Source organism: Pleurodeles waltl, chromosome 9 (assembly GCF_031143425.1).
Source record: "Pleurodeles waltl isolate 20211129_DDA chromosome 9, aPleWal1.hap1.20221129, whole genome shotgun sequence".
NCBI lineage: Eukaryota > Metazoa > Chordata > Amphibia > Caudata > Salamandridae > Pleurodeles > Pleurodeles waltl.
In genome coordinates, this window is record NC_090448.1 from 991,231,924 (window position 1) to 991,249,925 (window position 18,002).

Sequence of the window (18,002 nt, forward strand, 5' to 3'; positions counted from 1 at the left end):
CACTTTCTACTTGTGCTTTCTGCGGAGATGCCCTGTGTTTTTCAATGTCTCTTTTTTTAGGTCGAGCGCACAAGCTCTTTGACCTGTTGTAAGTATTGTGGGTTTTAACCACACCCACCGCACGCCCATCACTTTCACTCGCTCGTGGGCTTGCCTTTCAAAAGTACTTTATCATTGGTAAATGCTTTGTTTGTCCCTCTTTGGGGCGGGTTTGTTACTGCCTTGCAGACTATCTCTGTTACATGGATAATTGCACGATTGCTGATACCTTTGACTGCGAGCAAACTTATTTTTCTTTTTTGTGTCTCTTCTTCGCGCTCATGCTCATGGCAGCCATGGCGCTTTGAATCTGCTCACTTATTTCAACTGTTTTACTTTTCATTTCCAATTTAAGTGGGAATAAAAGTCCAGTTAGGAATGTACAACACTAATAGCTCTAACTCAAGCAAGTGTGAGACCCATTGCATTGCAAATGCTTGTTTCTCTTTAGCACTGGCTGGCTCGGACCTGTGAGTATCTTCAGCTATTTTGTCATTGGGACAGTTGTCAACAAGATCCTGATGGGACCCATCATATCAACATTGGTGCAGCAGGAGAAGCTGGAGGGAGATTTCAGGTAAGTTTGCTATTTCTCCTTTGCTCCTCATTGGTCTCGCCTTGTTGTCCCTGACATTTAGGGCGGTGTGGAGAGGCCAGTCTTACCAGCATACTGTTTGTAATGGGTACTCCTTTAAGGGGGATCCACTTCCCATTGGTCTTTCCCGAGTAGATACGTGTGTCCTCATGTTGGCCCATCTGTTTGGAATAGAACTTTAGCAAGTGTTAATCTGGAATGGCAAGGTAATGGGACGTTCCTTAAAAGTCTGAGTGCCAGGACCTTACCTCGAGCGCGAGGACAGGGCATAGCCAGTGGTATTCACCCTGATTTTGGTAGGTTGCAAGATTGTGAGGCGATTAATACCAGTTCATGTGTTTTTGTGCCCAGGTTCAAGCACCTACAGATCCGAGTGAATGCAGAGTCAGCGGCTTTCTACAGGTGAGTGACTGCAACAGAGGTCACCTGTCCCCCCCCACCCGTTACTGCTGCTCTATTTACTGATGTGTGTTCTCTTGCCTTAAAGTTACTTGTCAGAACCCTTCACCCTGGGTGCTCTACAGGATGTGCTTGCCCCTTCCTTCTCTCCAATGTGGTCCTTATGAATCCCCCTATTGGTTGTCCCCCTGTCTGCTACCAGGGTCGGAGTAGGGAGAAATAACACTAAAATAAAAGTGGCCCTATTAATGAAGGAGATTGCTAAAACATGGCCCACACTTTTGCAAATCAGGCCTGTTTTGAACTTGTAAAAACACTCAGTAGGGGTATTTGGCAAGGTATGGGAGACTGCATGCCTATGTGTTTGCTGCAGGCAAAGCCTGTAGAATTATCAGGGAAATCGGCTGTAAAAAAAAAAAAAAATAAGAAAAGCTAACCTGGCCATATAACACGCCAATAAACTGCTAAAAAAAAAAAAAAAAACAGCCCACACACTGATCTGTCAGACTAGCATATCGGGCACTGCCTGATTGCCCCATAGGCCAGTCCGACCCTGCCTACTGCCTTACTCGTCTGCGGAGTCCTTTGTGCCTCCACCTCATCTTCCCCTCTGTGCACTTTTGCATTTAAGGAATCATATATGCCCTCTTCTGTGATGGGCTCTGGTTTTTCATTCTCTTTTTTTCCCACCAAAGTCCTTGTCTGTCCCTTTATCTTCTTCAGATATTGGGCTACACATGACATTTTATCTCCCCTGCTTCCATGGTCTAAGCAGATAATCATGTTTTATGCTAGCGGTGCAGTGTGAACTATGAAGGCGTATGCTGATGTGGCAATTAATTATAGTGGTAATCTACCATTTTTTTCTGAGAATTCAGTATTTTAAGTTACTAGCGTGCCTGGTCCTTAGTAAGTAAACTTACAAGGGGACGCGTATAGGCTGATGAACCTTTTGGATCACATGGAGTATCCTAGCTATGTAGTAATCAGTGAACATCAATTATCATTCAATTAATCAATCATTAGGAGAATCATTAAGCATGAGACAATATCTCAACATTTTGTGAATAACGACAACTCAATTATACGTTTTATCCATTTTATTTCCCTAGTAGTTACAATGCTAATTCATGAGGTTAATGCCATGCAGGGTCTGTACCTCACCAACAACCACGTGGACAGTTTTTTAGCACAAAGCGCCACACACATATGAAGTTCGATGACTTCCCTACTCTCACACTGCGGAGTATGCACACTCCTACTAACCTCAACTGGAGTACGCAAACTCCCTACTTCCCTCACATACATCTCAATTCACCTGTTGTCTGTATAAGCCTTTGCAAGCGCAACCTACCACTTTCACACTAACACTAGAATACCGAGAACATACTCAACTCTACTAGCGGGATCCTGGATCTGGGAAAGTCATTTCTGGGCTTAAGGGGACATCATCTTTGCAACAATTGCCATTTCAGAAAAACAAAATTCAAACCTCATAAAAGGAATAACTAACCCTAACTTAAACTACCACCATAACCACTAATCACCACATAACTAGTTCTCCACAGAAACTAACGATCAAGCTGCTACCAAAAACTGCTAGCGCGTCTGGTCCTTAGTAAGTAAACTTACAAGGGGACGCGTATAGGCCAATTAACCTTTTGATTGCATAGAGTATTCTAGCTATCTAGTAATCGATAAACATCAATTATCATGCGATCAATCAATAATCACTAAGAGAATCATTAAGCATGAGACAATATTTTAACATTTTGTGAATAACCACAACTCAATTATACGTTTTATCAATTTTATTTCCCTATTAGTTACAATACTAAGTCATGAGGTAAATTCAAACTTCATTCAATCAATCTCAGAATTAGTTCATTAATGACCACCAATAACATAATCTAATCAGAACTTGAGAAAACATATGCTCTAATACTTCAGCATAAGCGATCAAAGATGGACATATCGACATTAAAAGCAGAGTTCAGCAATCAGTTTGTCAATCTTTTGTCACTGTCAATGTCACCCAAAGGAAACCTTACCTCACCCAGATTAGCATTAGCATGTGGGACTTAATGCGAAAACATTGCAGGAAATAACTTTACCCCCTGCAACATTGTCATTCTCCACTTTTTCTGTTCCCAATCCCATCTTGCCTCTGCTAGAGCCTTCTCTACCTTCCTTATTCTCCTCTGGAATTTCATTTCTTGCTGTTGTCTTGCTATGAGCTCCCAAACAGCTAAAGCCTCAAACTGTACCTGTCTCGGAAGTCGCTTTGTCTCATATAATGTCATTCGCAACTGATCCAAAATTCTCAAATTGAACGGTCCATGCACTGGAAACGGCAAAGCTCCCTGTTTCTTTGTCAATTTGCACCACTGCTTTAACCAAAGACATGGCGCGACACCCCGTTCCTCCATCACAATAAATGCTGGAGAATTTTCTGGTGGGGTTTGCTCCCCCACTGTCCCCTTAATGTAACTATCGCCCTTCATGGCACTCCTAAACGCTTTGAAAAACTTCATCTTTTCTTTTGTATTTATTCGATTCAATAAGGAAATGACTTTTACTCCCAAGATTCTTTTCACCATCTTACTCAACCAATTGCCTCTTACTGACGGTTGCCAATCCGCTCGCGACTCTTCTCACTAACCAACCTATCCCAGCGTGGCTCACTCTGATGTCACACTGCGGCTGACAAAGTCTTGCGGCTTTTCCTACTGATCTTCAAATCACACAAAACTAATGCAAAATTATTGCGAGCACTAACCAAAAACCAATAACCAAAACAAATCAGCTGGTTTACTACAGGAAGGTACACAATTGCTTCAGAGACCTTACGGATTTTCACTGATGGCCCTTTCGCTCTTGCAGCAATTCTGCTTTCTCAGTCTCCCACATTCGCAAGCAAAATTCGACCTGCGGATTTCACTCTCAGTTGATCAATGGGTCTGTCCTGGACTCGCCAAATCTCAGTCAATAATTTCCCTTACTCTCTTTAACTTATGCACCGACTTGTTAACCACTTGGTCAACCTACTACACCAGACAGATTACAACATATAACCAAGGGTCTCCTACACTTGTCAATATACTCCAGAGTCTTAGGCCATGCAGGGTCTGTACCTCACCAACAACCACGTGGACAATGTTTTAGCACAAAGCGCCACACACATGTGAAGTTCGATGACTTCCCTACTCTCATACTGCGGAGTACGCACACTCCTACTAACCTCAACTGGAGTACGCAAACTCCCTACTTCCCTCACATACTTCTCAATTCACCTGTGGTCTGTATAAGCCTTTGCAAGCGCAACCTACCACTTTCACACTAACACTAGAATACCGAGAACATACCCAACTCTACTAGCGGGATCTGGGAAAGTCATTTCTGGGCTTAAGGGGACATCATCTTTGCAACAATTGCCATTTCAGAAAAACAAAATTCAAACCTCATAAAATGAATAACTAACCCTAACTTAAACTACCACCATAACCACTAATCACCACATAACTAGTTCTCCACAGAAACTAACGATCGAGCTGCTACCAAAAACTGCTAGCGCGCCTGGTCCTTAGTAAGTAAACTTACAAGGGGACGCCTATAGGCCAATGAACGTTTTGGATCGCACAGAGTATCCTAGCTATCTAGTAATCGATAAACATCAATTATCATGCAATCAATCAGTAATCACTAAGAGAATCATTAAGCATGAGACAATATTTTAACATTTTGTGAATAACCACAACTCAATTATACGTTTTATAAATTTTATTTCCCTATTAGTTACAATACTAAGTCATGAGGTAAATTCAAACTTCATTCAATCAATCTCAGAATTAGTTCATTAATGACCACCAATAACATAATCTAATCAGAACTTGAGAAAACATATGCTCTAATACTTCAGCATAAGCGATCAAAGATCAACATATCAACATTAAAAGCAGAGTTCAGCAATCAGTTTGTCGATCTTTTGACACTGTCAACGTCACCCAAAGGAAGCCTTACCTCACCCATGTTAGCATGTGGGACTTCATGGGAAAACAATTTAGAATCACGAATTTAGGAAACATTTAGCTAAAAGAAAAACTTAATTAAAACAGCGCTGTTGGTACCTAGAAAGAAAAGGCACAAAGTTAACAGTCACATTGTCCTAGCTACCTATCCACAGAATGGATCAGCAACAAAGGCAGTCTTCATCTTCAGGTCATCACTCGATCAGCAATGCATCAGGCTCTTGAGCATGAGCCCAAAGACAGAATCTCGAACCGCGTCTCTTGACGTCATCAATTCTCCCCTCACATCTGGTCATCGCATCTTAAGTTTTCACCCTTTGTCATGACTTTTTATTAAGGCTTTCCAGTCCATCCCCCTAATTCCTAATTGGTTAGCCAATTACCAGTTATTACCCTAACCAATAATATTAATTTGACAAATCTATGAATTCTAATATTTCACCGTTCTTATTCATTGATTGGTTCACTGTACGATGACCTCATTATCCGGCTCATCAGGTATCAAAAATGTTGCATCTTCTTCTCTAGTCAGTTCTTCTATTGTTCAAGTCCTGGGAAAGTACATCGAGTCTGTCTTACACCAAAGTTGTTACATATCCTAGTCCCTTATCTCATGTTCGTCGGTACATTGCAGAAAATTCTAGCTAAGCAGATATTATTAACGTATGCCGTTCAGGGACAATTCAACGCACCAGCTTTTCCGCAGTGCGCTAGAAATTCGGCTTCTGCATGATGCCTAGCAACTAGGCCACAACTTCGGCTAAGTTAAATCTACAATATAATGTAAAACATAGGTTATACATCTTAATATGATATACTACAACATTATTTTTGTTCATTTTCAATATTTTATGCATTTGTAATCATTTTAGTACAAGTTTGTATAAGCTGGCCGTTACTCTCTGTGGGCACATTTTCAAACGTGCACATTAATTTTTCTACAATTAATTTCTCTATTAACCTTTTGTTAATCAAAACACAAACATTCATTAATAATTTCTAATTAGCATATCTGCTTCAACAAAGTTAAACTTTCAGAAAAGAGGACACGCAAAAATAGACGAAAGCTAACGCTGTGTGGTACCCACCAGCCACATACTACCAAAAGAAAGCTTGAACAACCATTGATAAAACCATTTTTTGCAATTGGATCTAGATTTTGTTTTTGTCTGCCAACAACAATATTTTAAGTGGAACTAAGGGGCTACCCGCCCTGCTTCTCCCTTTGTTGTAAAGACACTGTAAGGTTGACTTGGTGACTATTTAATGGGCTAGTGCATAATATTGAAACAAGACAAATAGTATAAATAAGACATATGCTCATAGTTCTTGAAGGTGTAGCTTTATTTGCTGATTGTTTATGATACAGAATAACGCACACTTTGCAAATGTCATTTGTGCGGCAACAGTAAAAAATTTGAAGCCGAGCTCTGAGGAATTTTACCATTCCAACAAGTGAAATCTGATCATTTTCCCTTTAATTCTCTTGCACTGCCTTGTTCTTTTTCTTGTCTGTGTGCAGACTTCTCTGGCTAGACTACTATCTCTGACTCTGTTGAATAAGAAAAATGGAAGGAGGTAGGAGAATGGAGAACAGTTAGGGAAAGAGACCATTGTGTGTAAGAGAGGTTAAGTACAGGGAGAAGGGATGTAAAGATTGAAATACATTAGCGAAGTGAGTAAGGGAGAGACCTAAAGAAAATATAACAAGTTATATCAAGAAGTAGGTGAAGAACTGTAGAAAGATGGGTAACATTTTTAAAGTGAGATAGAGTGGTATATATAACTAGAAAATCAGAAAGCAATGGAGCGAAAGGTGTGGGGTGCACTTAGGGATGAGGAAAGGGAAAGGTAGAAAAGAGGCTAGTTAGATAGAGGGAGAAAGGCAGCAGGGTAAGGCAGTGAAAGAAAGAAGCACAGAGAAATGCAAGGGAGAGGCAAAGTGAGACGAGGAATGGAGGGACAGTGCGGTACAGAGAGCATGAGCTAGAGGAAATGGTAGCGAGAGGTTGTGCCAAAGGGTAGAAAGCGGGATGAGGTGCAGAGAGAAGAGGTGAAGCAGGGATTCAGAGCGAAGGTGAGGGTGACACAGGTAGAGTGGGCAAAAAAGTATGAGGTGAAGAGAGTTGTGTGGTACAGAGATAGAGAGGACAGGTAGAGAAGGGAGACAGATTGAGGAAGGCACAACGCTAGAGACGGGTTGAGAGAGAAAAGTAAAGAGAGGTGGTAGAAAGAGGTATATTGAGAGAGTGTTTAGGTACAGGTGAGGTAAAGAGAGCTGAGACAAAGTGAGGGTAGATAAATAGAGGAGAGATAAAGAAATTAGGTAGAAAAGGCGAAGTAAGTTGAGAGAGAAAGATTTTCTAGTGCTTTAAAATTTATTTCCAATCGACTGCCCTAGATCGCAAGGGTTAATGCCAGGCATGGCCAACTGTCGAAGTAAAAACAAAACAAAAACAAAAAACTGTTTTATGCACCCCATATTACTTTACCAGGGGGGGGCTCTGAAATGCGGGACCTTCTAAAAAAAAAAAAAAATGGGACCCGAGGCAGTTGCCCACGTTGCACTTCTAAAAATGTCTCTGCATTAGAAAGATACGTTGTTGTGTAAACAGATCTTTACTGATGCCTTTTCTTTAGCTATGCTCAGAGGACTTCATGCTGGATAGTTGTATTTTTTTATCTGCTCGGGTTTATGAAGGATTAATATGAATCTTGACACTGAAGGTAATCCTTCCTCTGCTGATGGAGACCAGTTCTGCTGGTGAGGTAGTTGTTAACTTGGGTTTCAAGGTATGTGTTAAGTTCAGTAATAAGCCACAACAGCAGCTGGATCTTGAATAGTTTATTATATGTACAGCTTAACACCACCGTCAGGTAGCAGCCTTCTCCTCCACCATGATGAAATCCTAGAACCTTACTCTGACAATCAGAATCCCCCTCCTGCAGTGACATATCAACATTCCTCAATTTGAGGATATTCCTAACATTCTCTAGGATAAGACATAACACATCTTTCCCCTTCTAATAAAGAAAACTAAAAACACAATAGTAATATAAGAGAATACTAAAACAATCGTGTTGTATTCTTATGTGGGATTCTTATCTTTAGAATTGTTTGGTTGCCTAGGGGATTTTGTTAGAACATGGAATGTGGGGAACTTTGGGATGTGGGAAGAGTCAGTTGTTGCTGAAGGAGCCTCTTGGCTGGCAGCTCTGTGCTGTTTCTAATAAACTCTACAGCTATATGTCTTCCACTTTTCTTTTAAACACAACAAATCATCAATACAATTTGCTATTCAAGTGCAACTCTGAGATATAACAAAGATATATATATGTATATATATATGTGTAATGCAGTGTGCATTTCGTCTACATTACACAGTCTTCTTACCACCTGCGGTTGGACTTTAACCTTTTTGATACATCATCCAAACGTGGCTCTACAATGGGGAGATTTTTGGTGTGTGCCTCTAGAAAAATCGAATTTTCCACTTTTGCTAACTTAGACAAACTCCATATATCCCCCAAGTCTAAAATTGACACACTCTTCTTTATTGTAGTTTTTACAAATGGACCCATAAATGTTGACTGCCCTTTCCTCACCATCCCAGATCTTTTCACCAACACTATGTTCTCCTACTTTCCATTTACCATCTTGCACACAATTCCTTGCATCAAAATGTGCTTTATACTTATTTGATGTTCCTATCTGTGCAGCATCAACTCTTCATCCAAACGCCCTTTCTCTTCTTCTGTACTCAATTTCAGGCAAACTGTATTACAATGAGGTTTCCTTCCCCTTAGTCCTGCAAATGGTGAAATCGAAGTCCCATTATTAGGTGTAAATTGATGTGCCCTCCAGGTCTCCCTTAATGCATGTTTCAAAGAAGTCTTACTCAAGGAGCAAGTTGTGCACAACTCTTTACCAATTCATTCATGCTCTATGCTAGTCTGTTAGCTTGAGGCGACTAAAAGAGCTGTCTTTAAATGTGTAATAGAAAGTTCCTTCAAAAAATCACTCATCTCCTGGGACATCCAGGGACACTGTATGCAACAAGACGTTTTGGTATGCCTTCCCTTGAAAAATTCCTCCTTTGGAAACTCAATAACAGTTTTCATATTTTTTTTTTCCTTTCAAGTGAAGGTTTGGGGTTTCTCCGGCTCCCTCGTCGCCAGTGTTAAGTTCCGTAATAAGCTACAGCAGCAGCTGGATCTTGAATAGTTTATTGTAAGTACAGATAACACCACCAACCTTCAGGTAGCAGCCTTCTCCTCAACTGTCATGAAAATCCTAGGACTTTACATTGATAATCAGAATCCCCCTCCAATATTTCTTAACTTGATGAGATCCCTAACATTCACTGAGATAAGACATATCAGCATGGTCTTCTCCTTTCTCCAGAACGACCTTCGGGGCAGTGCACAGGTCCTATGAATGGAATTGCTTAACTTGTCCTGTTTACCTTCAATTGGGCTAGGTAGGGTGCGTGTTTGGTTTAATTTACTAGTTGTACGGCAGTGAATATTTGTAACGCCGAACTCTCGTCGCTCTCACTCGAAACCCTCTTCACTGTGTTGAAAACACGTGTCATTTGTTTCTTTGATGCCTTTTCTCCAAATTCCTGCAAATTGGAGTTGTCTTCTTCTCTTTCCTGTACTTAGTTCGAAATAACCAGTCTTGATATTTTTCCAACATATTTTCTCGAGTTGCAATTCTCTCCGTTTCTTTCTGTTGTCCACTAGATGCCGCTGTCACATTACATGTAGTGATTTAATTCAGTCAGGTTTTTTTTTTTTTTTTTTTTTTTTTTTTTTTATAATGCGCGCTGCCCTGATGCTGTCAGTGCCTTCAGAGAACTGCATGCACATAGGGGAATAGTTAAAGAGGAAACTATTCTATTCAATAATATTTAAATCATCTGGGACATAGCTACATAAATAAGCAATATCAGAAAGCATTAAATTGACCTTAAGATTCCTAGATAACTCTCCATTTAACAAGACATAGTTAAGGTTTTGGGGAGGACTCTTTCTTCATCGATTTGAGGAGGGATGATACTGATAAGTTCATTTCTTGATGTGTCTGAGAAAGGCTGTTCTGCACACTGTACACAGCTGTATCTTTCTCAGGTGACTTGTCACTTGAATGTGCATCTCAGTGGAAGTCCTTCAATTTTGTACTTATGCAAAATATCAAGGTCATCGTAGGAGAAAAAAATGAAATGATTAAAATGATAGCATAAAAGCATATATAAATTGTTCAAAATTACAGTGACAAAAATATAAATAAATATACATGCAGTTCACATGTTAACGACTGCTCCCTAGGAACGTGGTGTACGGGCGTGTAGGTAGCCGAGCGCCCTTGGTCCCCGGCTCTCCAAATACATCATCCCAGTGTCATTGCCTACACGTATGTAACTAAAGGCCACCCCTCAGCTACCACGTTTAGGGTTTGCCCTCGGGGAAGATTTCTCAGCTGCTCCTTCCTCTCGGCTTCCGTAGACTGGCCCGCCCAGTCTCAGACTCTTTGCAGGGGGTGTTTCCTGTACACGCTGGCCTCCACTCAAGTCTTTATGCCGCTCTGGCCCATGGGTTTCTCACTCCCCCGTACCCTGATGACTTTGCTGTAAATGTCTGCTTCCTCGTGCTTCTCTGTCTCTTTGTCCATCCAGTAATCTTACCCTCTAGAATTACTCCCGGCCGCAATCAGATCAGCTCCATACCATCGGGTCATTTCACGGCTTTCTTGAGTAATGCCATTTTCTGGTTGCCTGGATGGACTTACTTTCTGAACTTGTGTGGAACCCTCATTTTGAATTCGATAATCCCCATGCCAGGGGGTCATGTTCTCTCACAGCTCGAAGTGTTTCTAATAGCAACTGAGACCTTACATCAGGCCTGTTCACCATCACCTTCCAGCTCTTAGCAGGAAGTCCTTATTTGTAGAAGTCAGCAGGTAATCTCTTCCCCCCGGTACCTGGTCAGGGTCTACCATGTACTCCATATTGTTTGAAATAAGGATAAGGGTACTGCCTGAAGAGAAAAGGCTGAGGTCGAACTATGGACACAGTTTAGTTGTAAACCAGCCACAAGAGTTGATTTAGAATTCCATAATCCAAACCTGGTGTTAGACTTTCCAGGAATTTATTTAGCAGTCATGATGAAGCTTGATTGACCATTAAAATAACATTAATTTGATAACTTTTCCATTTCGTATTGAATTATCGTCACTGCAGTTGTGTATGGCCACCCTAGAGTATGTCACCTTTAAACGTGGTAGTCCCTTGGCAGCATTGGAAATCGAAGCATGGCGTAGATGCCAGCGAGATGGTAGGGCAGTTATTGTTGTGCCATTCCTTATTCACTTAGGGGAAGAGAATCGGATGTATGTTCCTCCTCTTCCTAGCCCAAGGGCATAGCAGGAGGAGAGGATATTCAGTCATTTTCTGCATTTGTTTCCCTTTAACGTTTTGTCCCACTCTCTGAGAAGCTGTAAAGTAGGCATCTCACAGGTTCTCAGTACGCCCACCCTCCTGCGCCCAGGCTTGCCGAAGAGCGAATGGGGAGAATTCTGGAACTTGTAGTATCACATGCTATGATGTGGCAACAACAGGCATGATGGTGAATATTGTGCTGACTTCAATTTAGGGAAATCTCAGAACTTGTATGAGGCATAGTGACAAGTCCATTGTCCCTTTAGTTAGGCTATAATTTGCCCCGGCCCTCAGCAGGCCTATAGAGGGCTCCTCCTAGAAACCAAAGTGCAGATTCCTGCTGCTTCCTTTTCATGTTGTAGACTGACCACTCTGGCAAGTATAATAACAAGAGGGGTCGCTTTAGTCCCATCATTTCTTGTACTTCAAGGCTGTGGACTGTGCTTTCTTACCTTATTTCTACAGTGTCCTGTTGTTCCTCAAGCTTCTTGTCTGGACCTTTTGAGACTTACTTCTCTACCACTTTGTGCCCCTTTCTGTTCCTAGGACTTTTTACCTGACAGCCACTTCTGTCCCTCATCCTTTTCCAATACGGGACTGCGTCTCTGCCACCTCCTTATGATTCCCCTAAGGATGATGCCTATTCTCGAGGGGCGTGGCCTGGCCGCCGGGCAAGATGGCCGTCACTTCGTGAAGCTCTGCTGGGCCGCGGGCCGTTTCTTCGTTAATTACCTGTGACGGGCGATGCAGGTGGTGGCGGACTGGAGTGTGGGCCCATGAGGACCTCGGCGCCGCGTCGGCTGCAGCGGCGGTCCGTTGCTGGGGTTGGTACCGGAGCTCCTCGTTCGGAGGAAGAGGCCCGGCTGCGCGTTGTGGCATAGGGGGGCGTGCGCGCTTCGGTGCCTGGAGCTCCCCGAGCTGCGACTCTCCCGGCGGCTTGCTAGTGCCGGTAGCAGGTGGATAATCCGGGGGGGGGGTCCCCTCCCCCCCCCCCCCCCCCCCTTGGTGGAAGGGGCCCTCGGCGGCTGGATCGGGCCGCGGCCCTCGCAGCCCCAGCGGCCCTGGTGACGCGGGCGAGTGCTGGTGGGGGGCGGCGCTGAGCCTGGAGGTCGAAGAGCCGGCGGCGAGCTGTCTCCGTGAGGGGAGGGAGACTTCGGCTGGGCGCTGGTGCCCGCCGTTGACGTGCCGCTGGCGCAGAGGAGACTGGAGGAATGGCATTGAAGAGCACCTCGAGGAGCAAGGTGCCGTTGGATCTTTTGGCTGGCCCGGGGGAACCTGCTGACGTGTGCGGGGCTGCCTGAGTGCGGCTGGGCATAGTCGTGGCGGCGGGACACCGGAGAGAAGGAGGAGGTGCCTGTCACGAGAGGGGTCAGGGCCGGGCTGGCGGTGGCTTGGCGGGGGCCTGGAGCCTGAAGGGGAGGCCTCGTGCTGTTGTGCTGGTCTTGGGCCGGGCCCCGGCCTTGGCTTGCGTCCGGAGGATCCGCTGCACTGGAGCTGGTGCTGGCGGTGGCTGATGGTGGAGGCTGGCGCTGAATGGACTGCCACACGAGGTGTTTAAGTGCCCGATTGGTGCCCCGTATGTTGTCTGGTTGGCTGGCAAGGTGAGACCTGAGTGGCTGCGGAGGGGCTCCTTGTTGGTGGGAGACTCTTGGACTGGACATCGCCTTGTTTCATCCTCCTCGCGGATGAGTCGGTTGCGGACTGAGCTGAGATCATGGGTAAGGCTGACCAGCGTCAGGCAAAGCTCACCTTTGATGGTGGGAAAAAGAGAAATGGGGGTCCTGTTTTGCTGTCCAGTTGCGACGGAGCTGAGGAGGGAAGCTCGGAGGCGTCAGTGAGGTCCATGTTTTTAGGGCTTAAGAACAGTCTGGCTGGTATTGACGCGAAGCTGGACCATGTGACTGAACAGCTGGACCGCATTAAAGCTCGTGTTGACGATCACGATTCCAGATTTGAGGTTCTGGAGATGCGGACATCGGAGATGGAGGACGCCCACCAGGGGGATAGAGATCAGATCGCGCAAATGGAGCGTATTTTGGAGGTGATACGGAATAAAAAGGAGGACTTAGAGGCGCGGTTGCGATGCAATAATATTTGCATCGTTGGGCTGCCGGAGGCCACTGAAATGGGCCGCATGGAGGACTTCGTGGAGAGCATGCTGTCTGACCTGTTTGCGGGCGAGCTCTCCCGAATGCTGGTGGTCGAAAGGGCCCACAGGTCTCTGGGGCCTCGGCCCCTGCCGGGTACCCCTCCGCGACCAATCATAGCACGCCTGTTGAACTATTGAGATCGAGACACCGTTCTCCGTTTGGCAAGGGAGAGGATACCGCTGATGTATAAAAATTCTGAACTCCGCTTCTTTCCTGATTATACCCCAGGCGTGCAGGCGTCGCGACGTGCCTTTTTGCCGATCAAGCGCTTGTTGAATCAGGCGGGCGTCAGATTCGCCCTGCTGTACCCTGCTAAGTTAATGGTGCGGCATGAAGAAAAGGTACTGTATTTTACGGATCCAAAACAAGCTGCCAAGTTTGCTAGACGTCTGCCTAGGCGGCCGGAGGCTGCGGCTCCGGACGGCTCCGGATCTGAGAGAACTACCTTGAGTGACAATGACTAGTCAACGCGCTGCCGAGTTGGTGGTGCTGGCTGAAGCTGACGGAATATGAGGGTCCGCTTCTGCCCATAGGATCGCTCTGTTGTTTAACTTGCTGTTAGGCCCTTGTGCCCCTCTCCCCTAGTTCTCACTGGGTGGAGAGTTGATAGGCCGGGTATCGCCCCTAGGATGAGTCCTGATCACTGTGTTTATGCTTTAACGGGGTGGTTTTGGGGCTTGGGAGGGTGGGTTTCTAATATGACCCAATTGGGGGGGTCTGCGTGGGAGGGGGATGGGGTGGGCTCAGTTGTGTTGCGTATTCTCTGTCTTCTATGTTATTCTTGCTGTCTTCTTTCAAGCTTCTGGCAGGCGGGGCTGTGCTCTATGGCGGTGTGCAGTATGTATGTGGGGGGAGAGATGGGAACAAAAAGTGTGACTATGGTCCGATGTTTGACGTGGAATGTGCGTGGGCTAAATGATAGACGGAAGGCGCGTCTGGTGGCAGCGTATATTAAACGACATGAAATAGATATTTGTATGCTACAGGAGACCTACCTGGTGGCGTCAACGCTGGGCAGGCTGAGGGCAGGATGGATTGGCGAGTCTCATTGTTTGACCTATTCGAGTTACGCGTGGAGTGGCGATCTTGCTGCGCAGGGGTTTACAGTGGCGCACCCGCAGGGTGGTTGTCGACCCAAACGATAGATATGTCTTGTTGAGTGGCATGTTGTCGGACAGAGCCTGCCGGCTTCTTGCTGTTTATGGTCCCAACGTGGACGACCCAGAGTTTTTCCGAGAGTTGTGGCGCTTAGTGGAGTCGCTGGGAGCCGGTGCAGTGATCTGGGGTGGCGATTTTAATATGATCCTGGATTCAAGGATGGACCGCGAGAGTGTGGCTAGGGTGCAGCATGTTGCAGCAGCGAAGGCACTGACGGCGGTGATGCAGGGTGGTGCTTTAGTAGATCTGTGGAGGCAGAGGCACGGAGATGTTAGAGAGGGTACGTGCGTGAATTACACCCACTGCAGCTGGTCCCGTATCAACTGTTGGCTGGGCACTAGAGACGTGGAGGTTTGGACGAGTTCTGTAGTTCATCTCCCTCGCACTTAGTCTGACCACTCGCCGGTTAGGTTAGTGCTGGAGATACCCTGCAAGTTAGGCCGTTCGTTCATGTGGAGGTTGCCTTGCGGGCGCTTCGTGATGCGGCATTTCGTGCGGAGGTGCACAAGGCTATTGTGCTGTTCTTTGCTGAAAATGGTGGCTCTGTGGGGACGGCTGGTACATTATGGGAGGCATTCAAGATGGTCATTCGGGGGATATGCCTCTCGAAACAGCATGGAATGTTGAGGACCCTGCGGCGGGAACTGGCTGATCTGGAGGGGAGGATTGCGGAGCTGGAGCGGCGTCTGGTGGTGAGTTGGTTGGGCGTGGTGCTGGCGGAGCTCCGACGAGAGGTGTCCTTGTATGAGGAGGCCTCCCTCAGAAAAGTTTGTTTCATGGGGAGACACGCCTGGGCCCGTCGCTATGGTGAGGGGGAGAGGGCTGGGCGCACACTTGCTGATATGCTGCGCAGGCCATGGACAAGCAATTACGTCACTGAGATTGTGGGTGCTGAGGACGAGTGTGTGACTGGGACGAGTGGCGTTATGCAAGTTTTCACAGAGTATTTTGCGCAGCTATATGCTGCTCCGGTGGGACTGGACGCAAGGGCGCCGCAGGTGTACTTTGCTGATATTGCGTTGGTGTGGTTTGACGAGGCTCACCGGTCGTACTTGGATGTTCCGTTCTCCGTGGAGGAGGTGACTGTGGCGATTCACGGCCTGCCTGGCGAAAAATCTCCTGATACTGATGGTCTGACCCCCATGTTTTATAAAGAATATGCGGATATTCTTGCCCCACATCTCTTGGAGGTATACGCGGAGTCGTTGGAGGCTGGGATCCTCCCTGCCTCGCTCTGGGAAGCACTGATAGTCACGATCCTCAAACCCGGGAAGGACCCGGCTTGCTGTGACTCGTATCGTCCACTCTCCATGATCAATATTGACCACAAAATCCTGGCCAAAATGATCGCGGCACGTCTGCAGCTGCTGCCTCCTCGACTGGTGCTTCCGGATCAGTCGAGATTTGTACCTGGGAGGTCCACATGTCACAACTTAACGTACGTTTTTTGCGGTTGCTGGCTCGATGGAGGTAGACGACAGCGCGGCGGCCGTGTTTTTAGATGCCACCAACGCTTTCGATTCTTTAGCATGGGAGTATATGTTTGCGCTCCTGGCCCGGGTGGGCCTCAGCACGCGATTTGTGAAGCTGATTAGATTATTGTACACTCTGCCCACTGCTCGGCTGCGGTTAAATGGGAGTGTGTCGGCCCCATTTCCTGTTGCCCGTGGAACGCGTCAGGGTTGCCCATCGTCCCCGCTACTTTTTGCGGCTGTGATGGAGCCTCTTGTGGCGGGGTTGCAGCAGAGACATAACGACAGAGGTTTGCAGTTCCGGCAGAGACCCGTCTTGGTGTCTATATATGCAGACGACATTGCGCTATATGTGCGGAACTGTGCTCGGAATTTAGATATTTTGTTAGATGAGATTGTGCACTTTGGCACTTTTTCCGGCATCACGATCAATGGGTCCAAGTCGGTGGTCCTGCCTTTGACTTCGGGAGTGGCAACGTTCGCCTCTCGGTATCCCATAGCATGGGCAGAGGGTCCGGTGCGTTATCTGGGGGTCCAGTTGAGTTGCGATGTTGACACTCTTTGGCTGGCTAATTACGGTGCTGCAATGTCGTGGCTGGAGGAGAAGGTTGAGGCTTGGCGTGCCTTACCGCTCTCGTTGATTGGGCGTATTGCTATTGTGAAGATGGTGGTTCTCCCCAAGTTTTTCTACCTGTTAACCTCCTGCTTCCGCTCACGAGGGGTTTTCTGCAGCGTCTGCGCTCTGCTCTGATCCATTTGGTGTGGGCGGGTAGCCAACCTCGCATTTCCTGGGAGAGGCTGACGCTGCCGTTTGAGTTAGGTGGGCTTGCTGCTCCAGATCTGGAGCTATATTATAACTGTGCGCAAGCGCACTTTGCACATTATTGGTTGCGTCCGATTCGATATCTGCCGCATTTGGCACCTGAAAGTGATGCGGTGTGGCCGGATGGGTTGGTGCGCGTGCTCAGGAGCCCAGCTCGGCCTCGTCCTAGGGGTGTCGACACGGTGGCATGCATGGCGAGAGCGTGGGGGTCGCTGATGCAGTGTTCTGGTGTTGACACACCGTTTGCTCCTTCGCTGCCCGTTATGGCGGTTGCTGATGCCCAGATGTTTCGGGATGGGGGAGTGCGTGGATTTCTTTGGGATGCCAGCTTAACGGAGCTGGGAGATTGGTTTGTGGATGGTCGTTTGATTACTCCTTCGGAGGCACTCGGTGATAGACGCGTCACTGCGCTGCAGCGGATGTATGCTCTCATGGTCTGTGCTATGCTGTAGGCTCGGTTCCCTGGCTTGCCGGAGGCTCCCTCGGAGTGCCGTGCTTTGGAGGTGCTGAGCGGCGTGCAGTCGCTGCGTAAACTAGTTACCAAATTATACAATTGCATTCAGGAACAGCGGGGTGGCATTGGGGCGTCTTCTAGGGCCCAATGGGAGAGGGACGTGGGTGAACCTATCACGGAGGAAACGCTGCGGAGTTGCTGTATGCATATGAGAGCGATGTCCCCGAATTATAGGCTGCGGTTGCTGCATCGCTTATATCACACGCCTAGCAGGCTTCATTCCATGGGTCTGCGTGCGGATGTGTGCTGCGAGCGCTGTCGTGCTTCAGACGCTGTTTTTCTGCATCTTGCATGGGACTGCGCTGAGGTCCATGCCTTCTGGGTGGAGGTTGTGCATATAATCGCTGAGGTAACTGGATCAGAGATACCCATCTCCCCCGGGGT

At 46.6% G+C, this 18,002-nt stretch overlaps 1 protein-coding gene across 1 annotated transcript in view; it reads left to right on the plus strand.

Annotated features, from left to right (window-relative positions):
* The window catches only part of ABCD4 (ATP binding cassette subfamily D member 4), a 221,057-nt gene that overhangs the window by 87,271 nt on the left and 115,784 nt on the right, over positions 1-18,002 (plus strand). The window contains exons 6-7 of the mRNA XM_069208499.1: positions 491-616; positions 986-1,036. Of these exons, the coding sequence (XP_069064600.1) occupies positions 491-616; positions 986-1,036 (177 nt within the window). The remainder of the gene's footprint in view (positions 1-490; positions 617-985; positions 1,037-18,002) is intronic.